At 51.8% G+C, this 21007-nt stretch overlaps 1 protein-coding gene and 1 non-coding gene across 2 annotated transcripts; both read left to right on the top strand.

Moving 5' to 3' along the window:
• The first annotated feature begins 990 nt into the window (after positions 1-990).
• On the top strand, positions 991-1072 carry trnas-gcu. The gene has a single exon. It is a non-coding gene; the product is annotated as a tRNA-Ser (tRNA).
• Positions 1073-4979: 3907 nt separating this feature from the next.
• On the top strand, positions 4980-20123 carry men1 (menin 1). The gene is made up of 10 exons (XM_033016187.1): positions 4980-5063; positions 6977-7441; positions 8080-8288; positions 9097-9225; positions 11328-11368; positions 12126-12213; positions 14868-15004; positions 15541-15676; positions 18454-18627; positions 19644-20123. Exons 2-10 carry the CDS (start codon positions 7000-7002, stop codon positions 20097-20099), a joined length of 1812 nt encoding a protein of 603 aa, XP_032872078.1. The 5' UTR covers positions 4980-5063; positions 6977-6999; the 3' UTR covers positions 20100-20123.
• Positions 20124-21007: the final 884 nt, after the last annotated feature.

Raw genomic sequence — 21007 nt, 5'->3', positions numbered from 1 at the left:
TACCTTGAACAAGGGACTGTGACTGAGACGTACAGCTGTGAGCAAACACTCGGCTCTGCCTACGTACAGGATTAATTGGCTTTCGCTCTCCCTGTGCTGGCCAGCTTTATTTTCCTTCGTGGCGGCTCTCGGCAGCATCTGCTTTCTCACCCCTCACAAAGTCAGGGGGTGGGTTGACTGCGTGAACTAACGCCTGACCCCTCTCCCTTTTACCTCAGCGGCTCAGAGGAAAGAGTCAAAGCGTGTTTTATTGTCATTATTGTCAGATAGAACAATTGAATTCTTACTTGCAGCAGCACAACAGAACATGCAAACATAGTGTGTGTTAGAAGGAACTGCAGATGCTGGTTTAAACCAAAGATAGACACAAAACGCTGGAGTAACTCAGCGGGACGGGCAGCATCTCTGGAGAGAAGGAATGGGTGATGTTTTTCGGTTCGAGCCCTTCTTCAGACATGGTACACTAAACAATATAAGCGAGAAAATAAACAGACAGACAGACAGACAGACAGACAGACAGACAGACACACACACACACACACACACCCACACTTTAGACGTTGCTTTGAACCAAAGATAGACATAAAAATCTCGGGTGACTCAGCGGGCCAGGCAGCATCTGTGGAGAACGTGGATAGGTGACGTTTCACAGAGTGCTGGAGTAACTCAGCGGGTGCAGCAGCATCTATGGAGCTAAAGAAATAGGCAACGTTTCGGGCCGAAACCCGGAAGGGTTTCGACCCGAAACGTTGCCTATTTCCAGAAGGATTTCGGCCCAAAACGTTGCCTATTTCCTTCGCTCCATAGATGCTGCTGCACCATAATTCAGCGGGTCAGGCAGCATCTGTGGAGAACATGGATAGGTGACTTTTCACAGAGTGCTGGAGTAACTCAGCAGGTCAGGCAGCATCTGTGGAGAACATGGATAGGTGACGTTTTGGGTTGGTACTCTTCTTCAGATACAACATTCCTGGCATTCTCCAGAGATGTGACGAGGTGGCCGAGCGGTTAAGGCGATGGACTGCTAATCCATTGTGCTCTGCACGCGTGGGTTCGAATCCCACCCTCGTCGACAATTTTCCTCTCAATAAATTATCAACCATCCCGGAGAAGATCAGGCAGCATCTCTGGAGAACACGGATAGGTACAAAGTACTGGAGTAACTCAATGGGTCAGGCAACATCTCTGAAGAACATGGATAAGTGACATTTTGGGTCGGAATCCTTCTTCAGACTGATTGTAGGGTGTGGATGTGGGTGGATAATAAGGCTGGCAGAGAGGAGGGGCAGACAAAAACTGGTGAGTGATGGGTGGATACAGGTTAAGGGGCAGATAATTGGACAAAGGCCAGAGAACGAAAAGGAGTGAGACCCAGGTAATGAGACAGGTGTGTTTGTCAGGCTGCATCCCCCTTCACAAAAGGAATGCTTCGGTACATTCTATGGGACAAGGTGGAGAGGATGTTTCCACTAGTGGGAGAGTCCAGTACGGGAGGTCACAGCCCCAGAATTAAAGGACGTTCCTTTAGGAAGGAGATGAGGAGGAATTTCTTTAGTCAGAGGGTGGTGAATCTGTGGAATTCTTTGCTACAGACGGCTGTGGAGGCCACAAGTCAGTGGATATTTTTAAGGCAGAGAAAGATAGATTCTTGATTAGTGCGGGTGTCAGGGGTTATGGGGAGAAGACAGGAGAATGGGGTTAGGATGGAGATATAAGAGTGGACTGGAATACTTGATTGTCACATGTGACAAGGCACAGTGAAATTCTTTGCTAGCGTACCCAATGTATACAAATAGCGACCACCTCCTACCCGCGCTGACCAAGTCACAAATGACACCAGCTCTTCCTTTGTTCTCCCCCCACAGTGGTTCCTCCTCGCCGGGTCCCCAATGTCCACTGTTCTTCCCCTCCCCCCCCCCCTCACGGCATAAACATAGAAAATAGGTGCAGGAGGAGGCCATTCGGCCCTTTAAGCCAGCACTGCAATTCATTGTGATCATGGCTGATCGTCCCCAATCAATAACCCGTGCCTGCCTTCTCCCCATATCCCTTGATTCCACTTGCCCCTAGAGCTCTATCTAACTCTTAAATCCATCCAGTGACTTGGCCTCCACTGCCCTCTGTGGCAGGGAATTCCACAAATTCACAACTCTCTGGGTGAAAAAGCTTTTTCTCACCTCAGTCTTAAATGGCCTCCCCTTTATTCTAAGACTGTTTCCCCTGGTTCTGGACTCGCCCAACATTGGGAACATTTTTCCTGCATCGAGCTTGTCCAGTCCTTTTATAATTTTATGTTTCTATAAGATGCCCCCTCATCCTTCTAAACTCCAGTGAATACCAAGATAGATAGATCGGCCATGATTGAATGCTGGAGTAGACTTGAAGGGCCGAATGACCTAATTCTGCTCCTATCATTTGTAACCTTATGACCTTATGATATCTGAGGCTCTGAAGTGCCGTGGCAAATGCTGTTTGTTGCGATCGCCCCTTCCGTATATCGTTTCAGGAAAAGTTCCTATGTGTTCAACCTGACCACATGCAAAGCAACACTGCCACCTGGAACTGCAATAGTGCCACAACATCAGTGACCTCAATTAGTGAGTGTCCCAGATAGAACAATGAAATTCTTGCTTGCTGCAGCACAACAGAATATGTAAACATAACACATTGTAAATAATATGATAAATGAGAGAGAGAGAAAAAAAAGTTCAGTGTGTATATATATACACACATACTCGCAGGTTAAGGGGAGAAGGCAGGAGAATGGGGTTGAGAGGGGAAGGTTGATCAACCATCCTCCGGCAGCTCGTCCCATACCACCACCACCCTCTGTGTGGAAAAGTTACCCCTCAGATTCCTATTAAATATTTTCCCCTTCACCTTGAACCTGTGTCCTCTGGTCCTCGATTCCCCTACTCTGGGCAAGAGACTCTACCCGATCTATTCCTCTCATGATTTTATTCACCTCTATAAGATCACCCCTCATTCTCCTGCGCTCCAAGGAGCAGGGTCCCAGCCTGCTCAACCTCTCCCTGTAGCTCACACCCTCTAGTCCTGGCAACATCCTCGTAAATCTTCTCTGTACCCTTTCCAGCTTGACATCATCGTTAATCAAGGACTTTTCCCCACCCCAGTCATTCCCTCTTCTTCTCTCCACCTGTCGGGCCAAAAATACAAAATACACCACCAGATTCAGGAACAGCTTCTTCCCCATAAGCTAAGGACGTGGGCATGATAGACAATAGGTGCAGGAATAGGCCATTCAGCCCTTCGAACCAGCACCGCCATTCAACGTGATCATGGCTGATCATCCCCAATCAGTATCCCGTTCCTGCCTTCTCCCCATATCCCCTATCTTTACGAGCCCTATCTAGCTCTCTTGAATGCATCCAGAGAACCGGCCTCCACCGCCCTCTGAGACAGAATTCCACAGACTCACAACTCTCTGGGTGAACTTACCATTTACCTGCATTTGTCCCATATCCATTTCGACGGCTGTGGATCAGTTTGAGATGTCTTGATCATGTGAAAACCTTTATATAAATAAGCATTTCTCCTTTCCATGAATGACTCCCCTTCCCCTTCAGCAGCACAGCAGTAGAGTTGTTGCATTCTAGCGCCAGGGAATCGGGTTCAATCCTGACCAAGGGTGCTGCCTGTACGGAGTTTGTACGTTCTCCCTGTCTACGTTTTCTCCGGGTGCTCCGGTTTCCTCCCACACTCCAAAGACGTGCAGGTTTGTAGGTTAATTGGCTTTGGTAAAAAATTGTCGATTTTCCCACGTGTGTAGGATAGTGCTAGTGTGCGGGGTGATCGCTGGTCGGCACGTTCTCGGTGGGCGGAGGGGAGTGCTTCCATGTTGTATCTCTAAAGTTTAAAACCCATCGTTCAGAAGGGTCGGCAAGAAGTGCTTCTCCCCTGTATGACGTGGACAACACTCCGTTCATTAATCAACGCCATTGGAACAGGAAGAAAACCACTCTGCTGTTGTTTTGCGATCATATTTGGCACCAGTTGGTTACTCCAGTTCATATGTTGTTGCAGAAAACACTCTTCAAAAGTTAAAAGCCACATCTCTGAAGAGGCGGGAAAAAAAATGGCATGTTCAAGAGGGTGGAGCTGTTGCCTCATAGCACCAGGAACCCAGGTTCGATCCTGACCTCGGCTGCTGCCTGTACGGAGTTTGCACGTTCTCACTGTCACTGCGTGGGTTTTCTCCTAGCGTGTAAGGTTTGCCTCTAATGTGCAAGGAATGGATGAGAAAGTTTGTGTAACATAGAACTAGTGTGAACGGTTGGTCGGTGTGGACTCAATGGGCAAAAACTGGGCCTGCATCCATGCTGGAGCTCCAGAACGAAAAGTAAATTGGTTTTCCAAGACAACTTGGGCTCTTGCTGTGCCTTTGGCGGTAGTTCAAGTTCAAGTGAGTTTATTGTCATGTGTCCCTGATAGGACAATGAAATTCTTGCTTTGCTTCAGCACACATACACAGAACATAGTAGGCATTGACTACAAAACAGATCAGCGTGTCCATAGTCCACTAGACTATTTTGGAAGGAAATGTAATGGTTTAAATGGCGTAAATGACACTCCCGCAGGCTGTCCCTTCTTTCAGCAGAGGGAGGAGATGTTTTAAGTTGACTGTCACTCCTTTCATCATCTTCCATGGACACCAACACAAGATGGACAACCCTGACAAAAAAAAGCGCGCCAAAGTCTTCGCGCATGCGGACTGTGGCGCCTACAACTCCCAGCGTGCTTTTCTTTGGGGGGCGAGCATGCGCTGTTGGCGCGCTGGCCTACATGTCCCGGCGTGCACCCGGCGATCCACGCTGGGCTGGACGACAACCCCCAGGGTGCCCTTCGCCGCGGAGAGCACGCGCAGTTGTCGATTAGGCCTACAACTCCCGGCGTGCACCTCCCCCCCCCACCCATCAAACGCTGGGGCGGGACAAGAGGGACTACAACTCCCAGGGTGCGCCGCGCAGAGCCTGAGCCGGGCCTGTACAGTTGCCGGGGCGACCGTGAGGCGGGCCTGGCGTTGGAGCGAGCAGCGGCTTGAGGTAAGCGGGAGGCGGCAGGAGGGCGACCAGGCCAGCGTGCACTCAATGGGCTGGATGCTTATAAACACATTCTCGTGCTTAGGCCTCAGGCGGCAGCGGATTAAAGTCTCCCCGCCGCCGCTTTGTCCCAACACCGTGGTTCATGCTCTGGGCTGCACCAAACCTAACGTTGTGCACTGGGGAATCTGAGGAAATCCAGCCTGTAATGTGTCTACATTGTGCATATATATACATGCAAGCAAAGAATTGCACTGTGCCTAGTGACAAGAAAGGCTTTTTTATTCCTATGTCTAGCAATGCTACAACATTTTGAGATTTTAAAAATTAAGTCTGCAATTTATCCCATCAGATAAAGCATAAAAATAAGTTTAATTTGACATCTAATTCACTTTCATATCTTCAGTATTAAAAAGGTTATGGCCATTTTCATACTCTGAAATTAGCATCTAGGACAGTCAAAAGCCCATAACCTTCTTAAAAATTAAGAGAACTGAATGAAATTTTCAGTTATTATAGATTGAAGCATTCTGAAACAAATATGAAACAATCTTATCCAGTGGCTCCCACCAGCCTGAGAAAGCGCCCTGTCTGTCAGGATGCATCGCAGCTTGGTTTGGGAACTACTCTGCCCCAGACCGCAAGAAATCGCAGAGAGTTGTAGTTTAGTCCAGAGATACAGCGCGGAAACAGGCTCCGAGTTCCCACCGAGTCCGCGCCGACCAGCCATCCACCACTTTAATAGCCCTGTCCCACAGTACGAGTTCATTCCAAGAGCTCTCCCGAGTTTAAAAAAAATCAAACTCGTGGTAAGCACGGAGAATGTACGTAGCGGGTACGTCGGAGCTAGGGGACGTCTCTTAGCGGCTCATAACGCTAACGGCAGGTACTCGGGAAGACTCGCTAACGGCAGGTAAGCTCGGGAAGACTCGTGAAGATTTTTCAACGTGTTGAAAAATGTCCACGAGAGCCCCGAGTACCGACGAGTGGCCATTACCGTAAATCTCCGAGTTCGAATCAGGGCAAACTCGGGAGAGCTCTTGGAATGAACTCGTACCGTGGGACAGGGCTTTAAAGCCTCGAGGGGCAATTTACATTCGTACCATGGCGCCGAATAACCTACAAACCTGTACGTCTTTGGAGTGTGGGAGGAAACTGGAGCACCCGGAGATAAATCAAGTCACAGGGAGAATCTACAGACAGCACCCGTAGTCAGGATCGAACCTGGGTCTCTGGCGATGTGAGGCAGCAACTCTATCGCTGCGCCACAGTGCCGCCCTCTGATGTCGCCCAGTCCATCACACAGACCAAACTCCCCACCATTGACTCCATCTACACCATGCTACCTCAGTAAAGCAGCCAACATCATCAAAGACTGGTTTAAGAATGAACTGCAGATGCTGGAAAAATCGAAGGTAGACAAAAAATGCTGGAGAAACTCAACGGGTGAGAGAGGCAGCATCTATGGAGAGAAGGAGTTGGCGATGTTTCAGGTCGAGACCCTTCACCAGTCTGAAGAAGGGTCTTGACCCAAAGCGTCACCAATTCCTTATCTCCTGAGATGCTGCCTCACCTGCTGAGTTTCGCCAGCATTTTTTGTCTACCTTTGATTTTACCAGCATCTGGAATTCTTTCTTTAACAGACTCACTTCAACCCTGGTTGAGGCTGGGACTATCCCAACATTTAAGAAACAGTTAGACAGGTTCATGGATAGGACAGGTTTGGAGCGATATGGACCAAATGTGGGCAGGTGGGACTAGTGTAGTGTTAGCCGGTGCGGGCAAGTTGGGCCGAAGGGCCTGTTTCCACGTTGTATCACTGTGTCTCTATCTGATCTGTTTGGGTATCAAGCGTGACAGCTTCTTCCTGTACCTTGGTACACATGACAATAATAAACTGGAACCTATTTTGACAGGTGCCGACCCTGGAGGAGACAAGATGGGGTTGAAGTCTGCGCAAGTTGCCTTCTTTCCCATCTGCAGCATTGAAGATGTGGTCAAGCTGTTTGGGTCCGAGCTGGAGAGGGACGAGCCGGACCTGACCCTCCTGTCCCTGGTGCTGGGCTTTGTGGAGCACTTCCTGGCCGTCAACCGAGTGGTCCCCATCAACGTGCCCGGATACAGCTTTGACGGCAGCTCGGAGCAAGGCGACGAGTCCAGGACATGTTTCCCCCACGTGGACCTACTCCAGATCAGAGCGCTGCACGCCAGATTCACCACCATGATCCGGGGAGCGGTCGACCGCTCGCTTTACCCGCACAAAGAGGGTTACTCCAGCCGGGAGCTGGTGAAGAAGGTGTCTGACGTGATCTGGAACAGCCTGAGCCGCTCCTACTTCAAGGACAGGGCGCACATCCAATCCCTGTTCAGCTTCATCACAGGTGAGTTCCCCACTGGGGTGGGGGATTGCAACCTTCACCTGGTCCACCCTGTTTCCGAATGCAATCAACCCGGCGTGCAAGTCAAGAGAGTTTTTATTGTCATGTGTCCCAGATAGGACAATGAAATTCTTGCTTGCTGCAGCACAACAGGGTATGTAAACATAATACAGAACAGGAGATAAAAGGTTCAGTGTGTGTATATAACATAGACCATATATATATATATATACACAATAAATAAACAGATCAAACAGAAGATCAAACAGAACGAGTTGTCTTACACCTTTAGGCTGTGCATGCCATACGCAGGAAGAAGTAGTTCCCCACTCACAGAGCACGGAAACAGGCCGTTCGGCCCAACTTGCCCCTGCCAGCCAACATGCCCCATCTACACTGGTCTCACCTGCTCTAGTTAGGCCCATGTCCCTCCAAACTGTTCCTATCCAAGTACCTGTATAGATGTGAAAGAAAGAACTGTAGATACTGGTTTAAATCGAAGGTAGACACAAAATGCTGGAGTAACTCAGCGGGCGAGGCAGCATCTCAGGAGAGAAGGAATGGGTGACGTTTCGGGTGGAGACCCTTGAACTAGTCTTGAGGCGATCTCGCTGTGAGTTGTCTTTGCTTGTATCTCGCAGGCACGAAGCTCGATAGCTCGGGCGTGGCGTTCGCGGTGGTGGCGGCCTGCCAGGTGCTGGGGCTCCGCGACGTCCACCTGGGCCTGTCCGAGGACCACGCCTGGGTGATCTTCGGCGAAAACGGCGAGGAGACGGCAGAGGTGACCTGGCACGGCAAAGGGAACGAGGACAGGCGAGGGCAGACGGTGACCGCCGGCGTGGCTGAGAGGGTGAGCACCACGTCCCTGTAATCACCGTCGGCCATTACGTCAAGAGGCATATTGGCACATGTCCTAACAATGACATCCTTACTTGCAGAAGTACGACACAATATGTAAACATAGTACACTGTAAACAATAGAATAAACCACACACACACACACACACACACACACACACACACACACACACACACACACACACACACACACACACACACACATATGAAAGGCTTGGATAGAGCAGATGTGGAGAGGATGTTTCCACTAGTGGGAGAGTCTAGGACCAGAGGGCACAGCCTCAGAATTAAAGGACGTTCCTATAGGAAGGATGAAGAAGGGTCTCGACCCGAGACGTCACCTATTCTCACTCCATAGCATCTGCGGTTCATTCTTAAACATTCCTTTAGGAAGGAGATGAGGAGGAATTAATTTAGTCTTTGGGGGGGGGGTCCAGTCGACGGTTTTTCGGCAACCTGCTACGCCCCTGACAGTCGCCATTAGACTTTACTTTAGAGATACAGCATGGAAACAGGCCCTTCGGCCCAACGAGTCTAGCGATCACCCCGTACGTGCACTAGCGGTGCCCTGCACACTAGGGACAATTGACAATGGTGAAGTAGACACGATGGGCCGGATTGCCGCCGTGTGCTCCAATGATCTATGAACATGATTACAGGCGCAGGGCCATGAAAGGCAAGATCTCTGTAACGCACGTTGTCCCGGCCTGTGCATTTACCAGCCCAGTTGGGTTCTGTTAGATCTGCCATTGTGCAGCGCAGTGGGCTGACTAACCTCTTCTTCTTGTCGCTTGTCCCAGAGCTGGCTGTACCTCAAGGGCTCCTACTTAAAATGTGATCGCAAGATGGAGGTGGCCCTCATGGTGTGCGCCATCAACCCATCGATCGACCACCACACGGACAGCGTGGAGCTGTTGCAGCTGCAGCAGGTGAGAGCTGGTCTATACTCTGGACTGTCACCATGCCACCCACACCGCCCCACTGGGAGTCTGAACGAGGGTCATTTGTTCTATATCTCTCTCCATCACCGGCTATATCTCTTGTTTCCCTCTCCCCTGACTCTCAGGCTGAAGAAGGTTCTCGACCCGAAACGTCACCCATTCCTTCTCTCCAGAGATCAATCAATCAATCAATCAATCAAGCACTTTATTCATCCCCGAGGGGCAATTTAAAGGGCGCATTACAGTAGCTAGGGATTCCCGGCTGTAGACGCCGCACCAGCTGGAGCTCTGCAAACCGCGGCTTCAGGCTGCGACTCCAGGCTGCCGGCTGCCCCGGGCCAGCGAAACGGAGCGCTCCCCTCCAGCGAGGGCTCACCCGCTCCACGCCGAGAGTCCACGCTGCTACCGCCGCTGAAGCCCCGGGCGCGTCTCCGGGAAAGGCCGCGCCGATCCTTGATGTTAGGCCACGGGGGAGGCGACCTGGAAAAAGTCGCCTCTCCATGGAGGAGGCGACCGAAGCGGTTTCCCCCTTACCCCCCCACACAACCCCCCCACACAAAACACACAAGGAAACATTAATTATACACTTTAAAACATACTAAAAAATAAAAAAAAGTTGAAAAAACTGACACACTGCTGACATGGCTGCTGCCAGAACAGCGCCCCCAGAGTATGCTGCCTGTCCCACGGTACGAGTTCATTCAAGAGTTCTTCCCGAGTTTGCCCTGATTCGAACTCGGAGATTTACGGTAATGGCCGCTCGTAAGTACTCTGGGCTCTCGTGGACATTTTTCAACATGTTGAAAAGTCTTCACGAGTCTTCCCGAGTTTACCTGCCGTTAGCGAGTCTTCCCGAGTACCTGCCGTTAGCGCTACGAGCCGCTAAGAGACGTCCCCGAGCTCCGACGTACCCGCTACATTCATTCTACGTGCTTACCACGAGCTTGATTTTTTTTTTTACACGGGAGAGCACTTGAATGAACTCGTACAGTGGGACAGGGCCATTACTCCAGCTTTTTGTGTCTGTCTTCGGAGTTTAGAGGGTAGGAGAGTAGGCAATTTGAACCCCCAACTTCACCATCGGAAGCTTTAGACTTTACTTCAGAGATACAGCGCGGAAACAGGCCCTTGAGCCCACCGAGTCGGTGCAGACCAGCGATCGCCCCGTACACGAGCACTATCCTGCACGCACTAGGGACAATTTACACTTTTACAGGCGGCCATCATCCTACAATATACACACACATACACACACACACACACATGCAGAGACCACACACACACATACACACACACACACATGCAGAGATCACACACACACACACACACACACATGCAGAGATCACACACACACACACACACATGCAGAGACCACACACACACACACATGCAGAGACCACACACGCACACACACATGCAGAGACCACACACGCACACACACACATGCAGAGACCACACACACACACATGCAAACACACACACACACACATGCAAACATACACACACATGCAAACAAACACACGCAAACATACACACACACACATGCAAACATACACACACACACACATGCAAACAAACACACACACACACACACACACGCAAACACACACACACACACACACACACACACAGAGAGACTGCCACAGAGACTGTCACTCCCGCATTGGTCTCCTCAGCCACAAGGGGCGCTGCTCCAGCCGAGGTTTGGATCAAGCAGCCAACAACTAGGTGAGTCATGACCGAGCGGAGCCCACTGGGTTAGTGTTGGTCACCCCTGTCATAGCTCATTCCATATGCCCACCACTCTTGGTCAAGGTGCCCCTCAGCTTCCTGTTAAGCCTCGTTTTGTTTATACCTCGCTCGTTCGATCTCTCGCCTGCCAGACGATGTCGCTCGCTGTTGGCTTCTGTCATCGTCCAACACGTTGACAGAATTGTCGCCCGACTCGTCACAGAGCGCATCCATCGCGTGGTCGCTTCCGGGGATCGCCACCAGGGAGGAGTCTTCTGTCACGGTCCCCGTTTACACCTCAGTCGAACGAAAACACTAATGGTCCCCTTGGCAATAATCCTCTCCCTCTTCCCTTCCAGCACCTCCTCTGGCTGCTCTATGACCTGGGACATCTGAAAAAGTGAGTGTCTCTGCCGTGTCCCTGAGGAACTCTGAATGATCCACAGTCAGTGAAGATGGAACGCAGATTAAGTGGATGTAGAGAGGATGTTTCCACTAGTGGGAGAGTCTAGGACTGGAGGGCGCAGCCACACAATTAAAGGACGTTTCTTTAGGAAGGAGAAGAGGAGGAATTTCTTTAGTCAGAGGGTGGTGAATCTGTGGAATTCTTTGCCACAGATGGCTATGGAGGCCAAGTCAGTGGATATATTTAAGGCAGAGACAGATAGATTCTTGATTAGTGCGGGTGTCAGGTTAGTTTTTTTTGGATAGCGCGCAACAAAGGAAATTTTTTTTTAGTTGTCTGTATAGCTGGCGATCACTAGCTAGAGCTGCCTGTCTCTGTAAAACCCTTGTCCCACGGTACGAGTTCATTCCAAGAGCACTCCCCGAGTTTGCCCTGATTCGAACTCGGGGATTTACGGGTAATGGCCACTCGTCGGTACTCGGGGCTCTCGTGGACATTTTTCATCATGTTGAAAAACCTTCACGAGTCTTCCCGTGCTTTACCTGCCGTTAGCGAGTCTTCCCGAGTACCTGCCGTTAGCGTTACGAGCCGCTAAGAGACGTCCCCGAGCTCCGACGTACCCGCTGCGTTCATTCTCCGTGCTTACCACGAGTTTGATTTTTTTTTAAACTCGGGAGAGCTCTTGGAATGAACTTGCACCGTGGGACAGGGCTATAACTCTAATCCGTTTGTCCCTTATTTTTCCCGGCAGGTATCCCATGGCCCTGGGAAACCTGGCAGACCTGGAGGAGTTGGAGCCAATGCCGGGGAGACCAGATCCACTCACTCTTTTTCATGAGGTGGGTGCTTAGTAACTCGATGCCAGTGCATATATTAGCAGGATATTTCTGTGCTGTGTTCTAACACTTCCTCCTGACGTCGGCCTCCCTGGGTACAGCGTGGGTTGGTTACAGAATAAAGTGTCCTGCAGTTATCCCAGCGCCATGGCAGCCAGGGGTCGAAGGGCAGCTTCTTCCCACACAACTGAACCATCCTATCACCTGCTAGAGAGTGGTTCTCCCCTCCCATTAACCTCGTTGGAGACCCTCAGACTATCGTTAATCAGACTTTACTGGGCTTTATCTTGCATTAAACGTTATTCCCTTATCTGTACACTGTAAACGGCTCGATTGTAATCATGTATTGTCTTTCTGCTGACTGGATAGCACGCAACGAAAGAGCTGTAAAGAGAGAGCTAGATAGGGCTCTTAAAGATAGCGGAGTCCGGGGATATGGGGAGAAGGCAGGAACGGGGTACTGATTGGGGATGAGCAGCCTTGATCACATTGAATGGCGGTACTGGCTGGAAGGGCCGAATGGCCTCCTCCTGCACCTATTGTCTATTGACTAAACACCAGGTGGAATCACTGTAGAAAATAGACCGGCAATCACTTCCAGTAACATCTGCTCAGAGAGAGAGAGGATGATTTTTAAAATAGCATGGTTCAGTTGCCTGATAACAGTTGCGGGGGGAAGTACATTTTCACACTTCTATGCTCAATACTCAAATATCCTACACTCAAATTACATGCATGCCAAGCTTTACTTAAACTAATGAAAAACACTGACCCCCTGGACTCCCTTCTGGGATAGTCTGGTCAGCATGATGGGTTGGGCCAAAGGGCCTGTTTCAGTCTCTGCGGTATCTGCTTTTAATGTATTAATATCCATGTTGATCATATGACAATACCCACTTTGAATCAGTCTGAAGAAGGGTCTCGACCCGAAACGTCACCTATACATGTATCATAGAGGGAGTACAGAGAAGGTTCACCAGACTGATTCCTGGGATGGCAGGACTTTCATATGAAGAAAGACTGGATAGACTCGGCTTGTACTCGCTAGAGTTTAGAAGATTGAGGGGGGATCTTATAGAAACTTACAAAATTCTTAAGGGGTTGGACAGGCTAGATGCAGGAAGAATGTTTCCGATGTTGGGGAAGTCCAGAACAAGGGGTCACAGTTTGAGGATAAGAGGGAAGTCTTTTAGGACCGAGATGAGGAAAACATTTATCACACAGAGAGTGGTGAATCTGTGGAATTCTCTGCCACAGAAGGTAGTTGAGGCCAGTTCGTTGGCTATATTTAAGAGGGAGTTAGATGTGGCCCTTGTGGCTAAAGGGATCAGGGGGTATGGAGAGAAGGCAGGTACAGGATACTGAGTTGGATGATCAGCCATGATCATATTGAATGGCGGTGCAGGCTCGAAGGGCCGAATGGCCTACTCCTGCACCTATTTTCTATGTTTCTCCACAGATGCTGCCTGACCCGCTGAGTTACTCCAGCACTCTGTGTCTATCTGCTCAGTGGGTAATGTGTGTTTTGGGTGTAAGTAAGGCAGCCTCTGCTCTGTCACCTTAACACATACAAGCCAGCCATGATCACAGGCTCGAAGGGCCAAATGGCCTACTACTGCACCTATTGTCTATTGAAAGCTCTGTAACACCCCTCCCTGTCTCTGTAACCCCCCTCCGGTCCCTACACCTGTAATCCCCCGTGGTAAATTGTAGCTGATTAGACAATAGACAATAGGTGCAGGAGTAGGCCATTCGGCCCTTCGAGCCAGCACCGCCATTCATTGTGATGATCATCACCAATCAGTACCCCGTTCCTGCCTTCTCCCCATATCCCCTGACTCCGCTATCTTTAAGAGCCCTATCTCGTTCTCTCTTGAAAGTATCCAGAGAACCTGCCTCCACCGCCCCTCTGAGGCAGAGAATTCCACAGACTCACCACTCTCTGTGAGAAAAAGTGTTTCCTCGTCTCCGTTCTAAATGGCTTACTCCTTATTCTTAAACTGTGTGTGTGGCCCCTGGTTCTGGACCCCCCCAACATCGGGAACATGTTTCCTGCCTCTAGCCTGTCCAAACCCTTAACAATCGTATATGTTTCAATGAGATGCCCTCTCATCCTTCTAAACTCCAGGGTGTACAAGCCCAGCCGCTCCATTCTCTCAGCATATGACAGTCCCGCCATCCCGGGAATTAACCTTGTAAACCTACGCTGCACTTCCTCAATAGCAATAAATTGGCCTGGTGTAAGTGTAAATTGTCCCCAGTGGTGTGTTGGATAGTGTTAGCGTGCGGGGATCGTTGGTCGGTGTGGACTCGGTGGGCCGAAGGGCCTGTTTCTGCGCTAGATCTGTATACTAAACTAAAGGTCATAGCTTCAACGAAACCCAACCCTTTATCCTGTATCTGTATACTGTGGACGGCTCGATTGTAATCATGTATTGTCTTGTAACAAAAAAGCTTTTCACTGTACCTCACTACATGTGGCGATAAACTGAACAGGACGGGCCTGTTTCGGTGCTGTATCTGTAAACTAAACGAGTGCTGGTTTGCCGCTGAGGGAAGCACCAGCTTGTTGAAGGTGCTACCTAGACTGGTGGGTTGCGATGTCTGTGGTGCGGTGCTGTATATTTGAGCCAGCTTCTCACCCTCACATCCCGCAGGCCATCGCCTCAGCCAAGGTTTACTACAACAACGAGCACATCTACCCCTACGTCTACCTGGCCAGCTTCTTCTGGCGCAACAGGAATGTGAAGGATGCCCTCGTCTCCTGGGGTGATGCAGCCACCGTCATCCAAGAGTAAGGCCACCCTCCTCTCCCACTCACGCTTCCCCTATCCCTCTCTCCCCATCTTCACTTGTTCCCCTTCTCCTCCCCTCACCCTCTCTCTCTCTGCGTCCTCCCCTCCCCTCTCCACCCCCTCACTGTTTGGTTAGTGTGTTACACAGAGTGCTTCCCTGAACCATCTCTTCACTTGCTCCCCCTCTCCCTCCCGCCGGTTCCTCCCCTTGCTCTCCCTCCGCTTCCTCTCCCCCCCTCTTCCTCCCCCTCCCTCCCTTGTTCTTTGTGATCGAGTTCCTCTCTTATCCATCTCTCCCCCTCTTCGCTTGCTCCCTCTCCCTCCTGCCATTTCCCCTCTCCCTCTCCCCCTCTTCCTCCCCCTCTCCCCCTCTCTCTCTCTCTCCCCCCCTCTCTCTCTCATCCCCCGTTCCCCTCTCTTTCCCCCTTCACCCCTCTCCCTCTCCCCTCTCCTCTCCCCTCTCCCCCTCTCTCTCTCCTCCCCCCTCCCCCTCTCTCCCCTCCACACGTAACGCCACTCTCCCCCTCTGCCCCAGTTACAACTACTGCCGTGAGGACGAGGAGATTTACAAAGAGTTCTTCGACATCGCCAACGATATCATCCCCAACATAATCAAGGAGATGGCGAGTGCGATTGAGGCGTCTGAAGAGCACGGGGACGGTGAAACGGAGGTAAACCAGCGCCCCGCCCAACTGTCTTCCCCAGCAGCCTCTCCACGTTGTAGAGCATCGTTCATGCTGACCCAGGTGCCCCATCTAGGTTTGTCCGATTCCTCAAGACATTTCCTGCCTCACGGCTAAATGAATCAGATTGTTTTTAGAGATACAGGCCCTTCAGCCCACCGGGTCTGTGCCGACCAGCGATCCCTTACTACACATTTTGTCTACCTCCTCTGGCACCATTTTATCTCAGTACCACCCACGCCCCATCTCTGTACTGTCTTCTAATCTTATTACTTTCTGCCAACGCTGATCCGTAGTCGGGATGGAACCTGGGTCTCAGGCACGGTAGGGCACTAACTCTGCCCCATCTTGGGGTCTCGGTCACAGTGGGGCACTAACTCTGCCCCATGTTGGGGTCTCTGGCACAGTAGGGCACTAACTCTGCCCCATGTTGGGGTCTGTGGCACAGTGGGGCACTAACTCTGCCCCATGTTGGGGTCTGTAGCACAGTAGGGCACTAACTCTGCCCCATCTTGGGGTCTCGGTCACAGTAGGGCACTAACTCTGCCCCATGTTGGGGTCTCTAGTATAGTGGGGCATTAACTCTGCCCCATCTTGGGGTCTCGGTCACAGTAGGGCACTAACTCTGCCCCATGTTGGGGTCTCTAGTATAGTGGGGCATTACCTCTGCCCCATCTTGGGGTCTCGGTCACAGTGGGGCACTAACCCTGCCCCATGTTGGGGTCTGTAGCACAGTGGGGCACTAACTCTGCCCCATGTTGGGGTCTGTAGCACAGTGGGGCACTAACTCTGCCCCATGTTGGGGTCTGTAGCACAGTAGGGCACTAACTCTGCCCCATCTTGGGGTCTCGGTCACAGTAGGGCACTAACTCTGCCCCATGTTGGGGTCTCTAGTATAGTGGGGCACTAACTCTGCCCCATGTTGGGGTCTCTAGTATAGTGGGGCATTAACTCTGCCCCATGTTGGGGTCTCTGGCACAGTAGGGCACTAACTCTGCCCCATCTTGGGGTCTCGGTCACAGTAGGGCACTAACTCTGCCCCATGTTGGGGTCTGTAGCACAGTGGGGGCACTAACTCTGTCCCATGTTGGGGTCTGTAGCACAGTGGGGCACTAACTCTGCCCCATGTTGGGGTCTCTGGCACAGTAGGGCACTAACTCTGCCCCATCTTGGGGTCTCGGTCACAGTAGGGCACTAACTCTGCCCCATGTTGGGGTCTGTAGCACAGTGGGGGCACTAACTCTGTCCCATGTTGGGGTCTGTAGCACAGTGGGGCACTAACTCTGCCCCATGTTGGGGTCTCTGGCACAGTAGGGCACTAACTCTGCCCCATGTTGGGGTCTCTGGCACAGTGGGGCACTAACTCTGCCCCATGTTGGGGTCTGTGGCACAGTGGGGTACTAACTCTGCCCCATCTTGGGGTCTCGGTCACAGTAGGGCACTAACTCTGCCCCATGTTGGGGTCTCTAGTATAGTGGGGCATTAACTCTGCCCCATCTTGGGGTCTCGGTCACAGTAGGGCACTAACTCTGCCCCATGTTGGGGTCTCTAGTATAGTGGGGCATTAACTCTGCCCCATCTTGGGGTCTCGGTCACAGTGGGGCACTAACCCTGCCCCATGTTGGGGTCTGTAGCACAGTGGGGCACTAACTCTGCCCCATGTTGGGGTCTGTAGCACAGTGGGGCACTAACTCTGCCCCATGTTGGGGTCTGTAGCACAGTAGGGCACTAACTCTGCCCCATCTTGGGGTCTCGGTCACAGTAGGGCACTAACTCTGCCCCATGTTGGGGTCTCTAGTATAGTGGGGCACTAACTCTGCCCCATGTTGGGGTCTCTAGTATAGTGGGGCATTAACTCTGCCCCATGTTGGGGTCTCTGGCACAGTAGGGCACTAACTCTGCCCCATCTTGGGGTCTCGGTCACAGTAGGGCACTAACTCTGCCCCATGTTGGGGTCTGTAGCACAGTGGGGGCACTAACTCTGTCCCATGTTGGGGTCTGTAGCACAGTGGGGCACTAACTCTGCCCCATGTTGGGGTCTCTGGCACAGTAGGGCACTAACTCTGCCCCATCTTGGGGTCTCGGTCACAGTAGGGCACTAACTCTGCCCCATGTTGGGGTCTGTAGCACAGTGGGGGCACTAACTCTGTCCCATGTTGGGGTCTGTAGCACAGTGGGGCACTAACTCTGCCCCATGTTGGGGTCTCTGGCACAGTAGGGCACTAACTCTGCCCCATGTTGGGGTCTCTGGCACAGTGGGGCACTAACTCTGCCCCATGTTGGGGTCTGTGGCACAGTGGGGTACTAACTCTGCCCCATGTTGAGGTCTGTGGCACGGTAGGGCACTAACTCTGCCCCATGTTGGGGTCTCTGGCACGGTAGGGCACTAACTCTGCCCCTACGCCACGGAGCTGCCCCTTGTTGTGGTCTCTATCAAAGTCAATTTTATTCGGCACATACACCCGAAGGTGCAGTGAAATGAATTTGCCAGCAGCGATACACTTAAAAAGAACACACAATACACAATAGAATTTAACACAAACATCCACCACAGCATTCTTCACTGTCTGTGGAAGGCAACAAAGTTTAGTTAGTCCTCCTCCTTTGTTCACCCGTGGTTGAGGCCATGAATCCTCCGTAGTCGCTGCTACGGACAGGGCACTAACTCTGCCCCAACGTCACTGAGCGGCCCCTTGTTGGGGTATTGTATCACACCGCGAATGTGAACTTTTGTCGACCTGTCCTTCTCCCCCCCCCCCCCCCAGGGCCAGCACGGGTGCCCCCTGTCCAACACTGTTCTGCAGGATCCCGAGAGCTTTGCCCAGCTCCTGCGCTTCTACGACGGCATCTGCAAGTGGGAGGAAGGCAGTTCCACGCCCGTCCTCCACGTGGGCTGGGCCACCTTCCTCGTCCAATCCATCAGCAAGTTCGACGGGCAGGTAACGTGGGCTCTCTGGGGTTTAGAAGGATGGGGGAGGGATATCATTGAAACGTACCGAATAGTGAAAGGAGTGGATGAGGAACGGATGGAAACGTCGAGGTTTACGAGGATGTTGCCAGGACTAGAGGGTGTGAGCTACAGGGAGAGGTTGAGCAGGCTGGGTCTCTATTCCCTGGAGCGCAGGAGGATGAGGGGTGATCTTATACAGGTGTATAAAATCATGAGAGGAATAGATCGGGTAGATGCACACAGTCTCTTGCCCAGAGTCGGGGAATCGAGGACCAGAGGACATAGGTTCAAGGTGAAGGGGGAAAGATTTAATAGAAATCTGAGGGGTAACCTTTTTCACACAGAGGGTGGTGGGTGTCAGAGGAGGTAGTTGAGGCTGGGACTATCCCAACGTTTAAGAAACAGTTAGACAGGTACATGGATAGGACAGGTTTGGAGGGATATGGGTCAAACGCAGGCAGGTGGGACTAGTGTTGGCCGGTGTTGGCAAGTTGGGTCGAAGGGCCTGTCTCCGTGCTGTATCACTCTATGACTCTAATGGGAGAGTCTAGGACTAGAGGGCACAGCCTCAGAATTAAAGGACGTTCTTTTCGGAAGGAGAAGAGGGGAAATTTCTTTAGCCAGAGGGCGGTGAATCTGTGGGATTCTTTGCCACAGACGGCTGTGGAGGCCACAAGTCAGTGGATATATTTAAGGCAGAGATAGATAGATTGTTGATTAGTGCGGGTGTCAGGGGTTACGGGGAGAAGGCAGGAGAATGGGGTTAGGAGGGAGAGGTAGATCAGCCATGATTGAATGGCGGAGTGGACTTGATGGGCCAAATGGCCTGATTCTGCTCCTATCGCTTATGACCTTGTGAGGTGGGTGGGTGGGTAGAGCATGTTTATGTGGCGTGTGTGTGTGTGGGGGGGGGAGGGTAGAGCGTGTGTGGGGGGCGTTAGACCGTGTCTCCCCACAGTTGGTGCGGGCAGCTGGCGGGTGCAGTGACCTCTCCGTCCTCTCCAGATCCGGCACCAGGTGACCATCATCGTGAAGGACACGGAGAGCAACGAGGACGAGGACCAGCACAGCGACGACTCGCGCGAGGCTCGGCGCCGGGGCCCACGCCGCGAGTCCAAGGCCGAGGAGCCGCCCCTCGCCAAGAAGTTCCAGCCCGAGAAGCTGATGGAGCGGCGTCGCTCGGCCCCCAGCCAGCGGGCGGACCCCCTCCCCCTCCCCCTCCCCGGCCCCGTCTCCGTCTCCACCCCCCAGGCCCTCACCGCCCCCTCTGGGCCCTGCGTCACCTTCCACAGCGAGAAGATGAAGGGGATGAAGGAGCTGCTCACCGCCCTGAAGATCAACTCCAGCGCCATCAAACTGCAGCTCACCGCACAGTCACAGGTCCAGATAAAGAAGCAGAAGCTCAGCTCGGCCAGTGACTACACCCTGTCCTTCCTCAAGAGGCAACGCAAGTCCCTCTGACATCACCACCGCGCGGGGGGGGGGGGGGGGGGGAGAGCTGGAAATGATGTGGGGTGGGGGGAGTGCGAGGAGTTGGGGGTTGAGGGAGATGGGGTGAGGATGAGAGGACATGATGTGAGGAGAGGGAGGGAGAGGGGAGGGGTGTGGGAAGGGTAGAGAGGAATCAAGAGAGAGAGAGAGTGAGGGGGGGGCAGGGAGAAGAGAGTGATGAGTGGGGGAGAGAAGGTGAGAGAGTAGGGAGGGGTTAGAGGGAGATGGAGGGTGGGAGTAGAGGGGGTTGGAGGAGAGGGAGTGTGTGAGGGGCAGGGGTTAGGTAGTCAGGCATGAGTTTTGGAAGGTGAAGGAGAGGGCTGGGTTTCGGGAGAGAAGGGCAAGAGGATTGGAACGCTTGTGTTAAGAAGATGTGTTTCTGTGGGAGCACTGCTGTATTTGAATGGAGAGAGGAGGCACAAAACACTCCGGGTCAGGCAGCATCTCTGGAGAGAAGGAATGGGTGACGTTTCGGGTCGACACCCTTATTCGGACTTGTGGGGATTAGAATGGAGAGAGGAGTGCAAAGGGAAGCAGCAATGACTGATATTTAAGGAGAGCTGTGAGAACCAGGTTGGTGGTGCCCCTGGATTCAGTTACCCATGTGGATTGGAGTCAAACTGCTTTGTATTCTCAATTTGTGAATAATGTTTTGTAAAATAGAATTTGTATTGAAAGAAAATCGTGTGTTCTAATGTGATATGTGATTTGCTGAAAGGGAAACAATGGCATGTTTTCAAGAGAGAGATTTAGCTCTTGGGGCGAATACAATGAAAATCTTGCAATTAAAAGCAGAATCACCGACACACAGACTCAAACGTCAGACAAAAAACATAAGATAGACACACAGTGCTGGAGTAACTCAGCGGGTCAGGCAG

This window comes from Amblyraja radiata, unplaced genomic scaffold (assembly GCF_010909765.2).
Source record: "Amblyraja radiata isolate CabotCenter1 unplaced genomic scaffold, sAmbRad1.1.pri S157, whole genome shotgun sequence".
NCBI classification, from domain to species: Eukaryota; Metazoa; Chordata; class Chondrichthyes; order Rajiformes; family Rajidae; genus Amblyraja; species Amblyraja radiata.
This window is presented reverse-complemented; position numbering and strand designations above follow the sequence as displayed.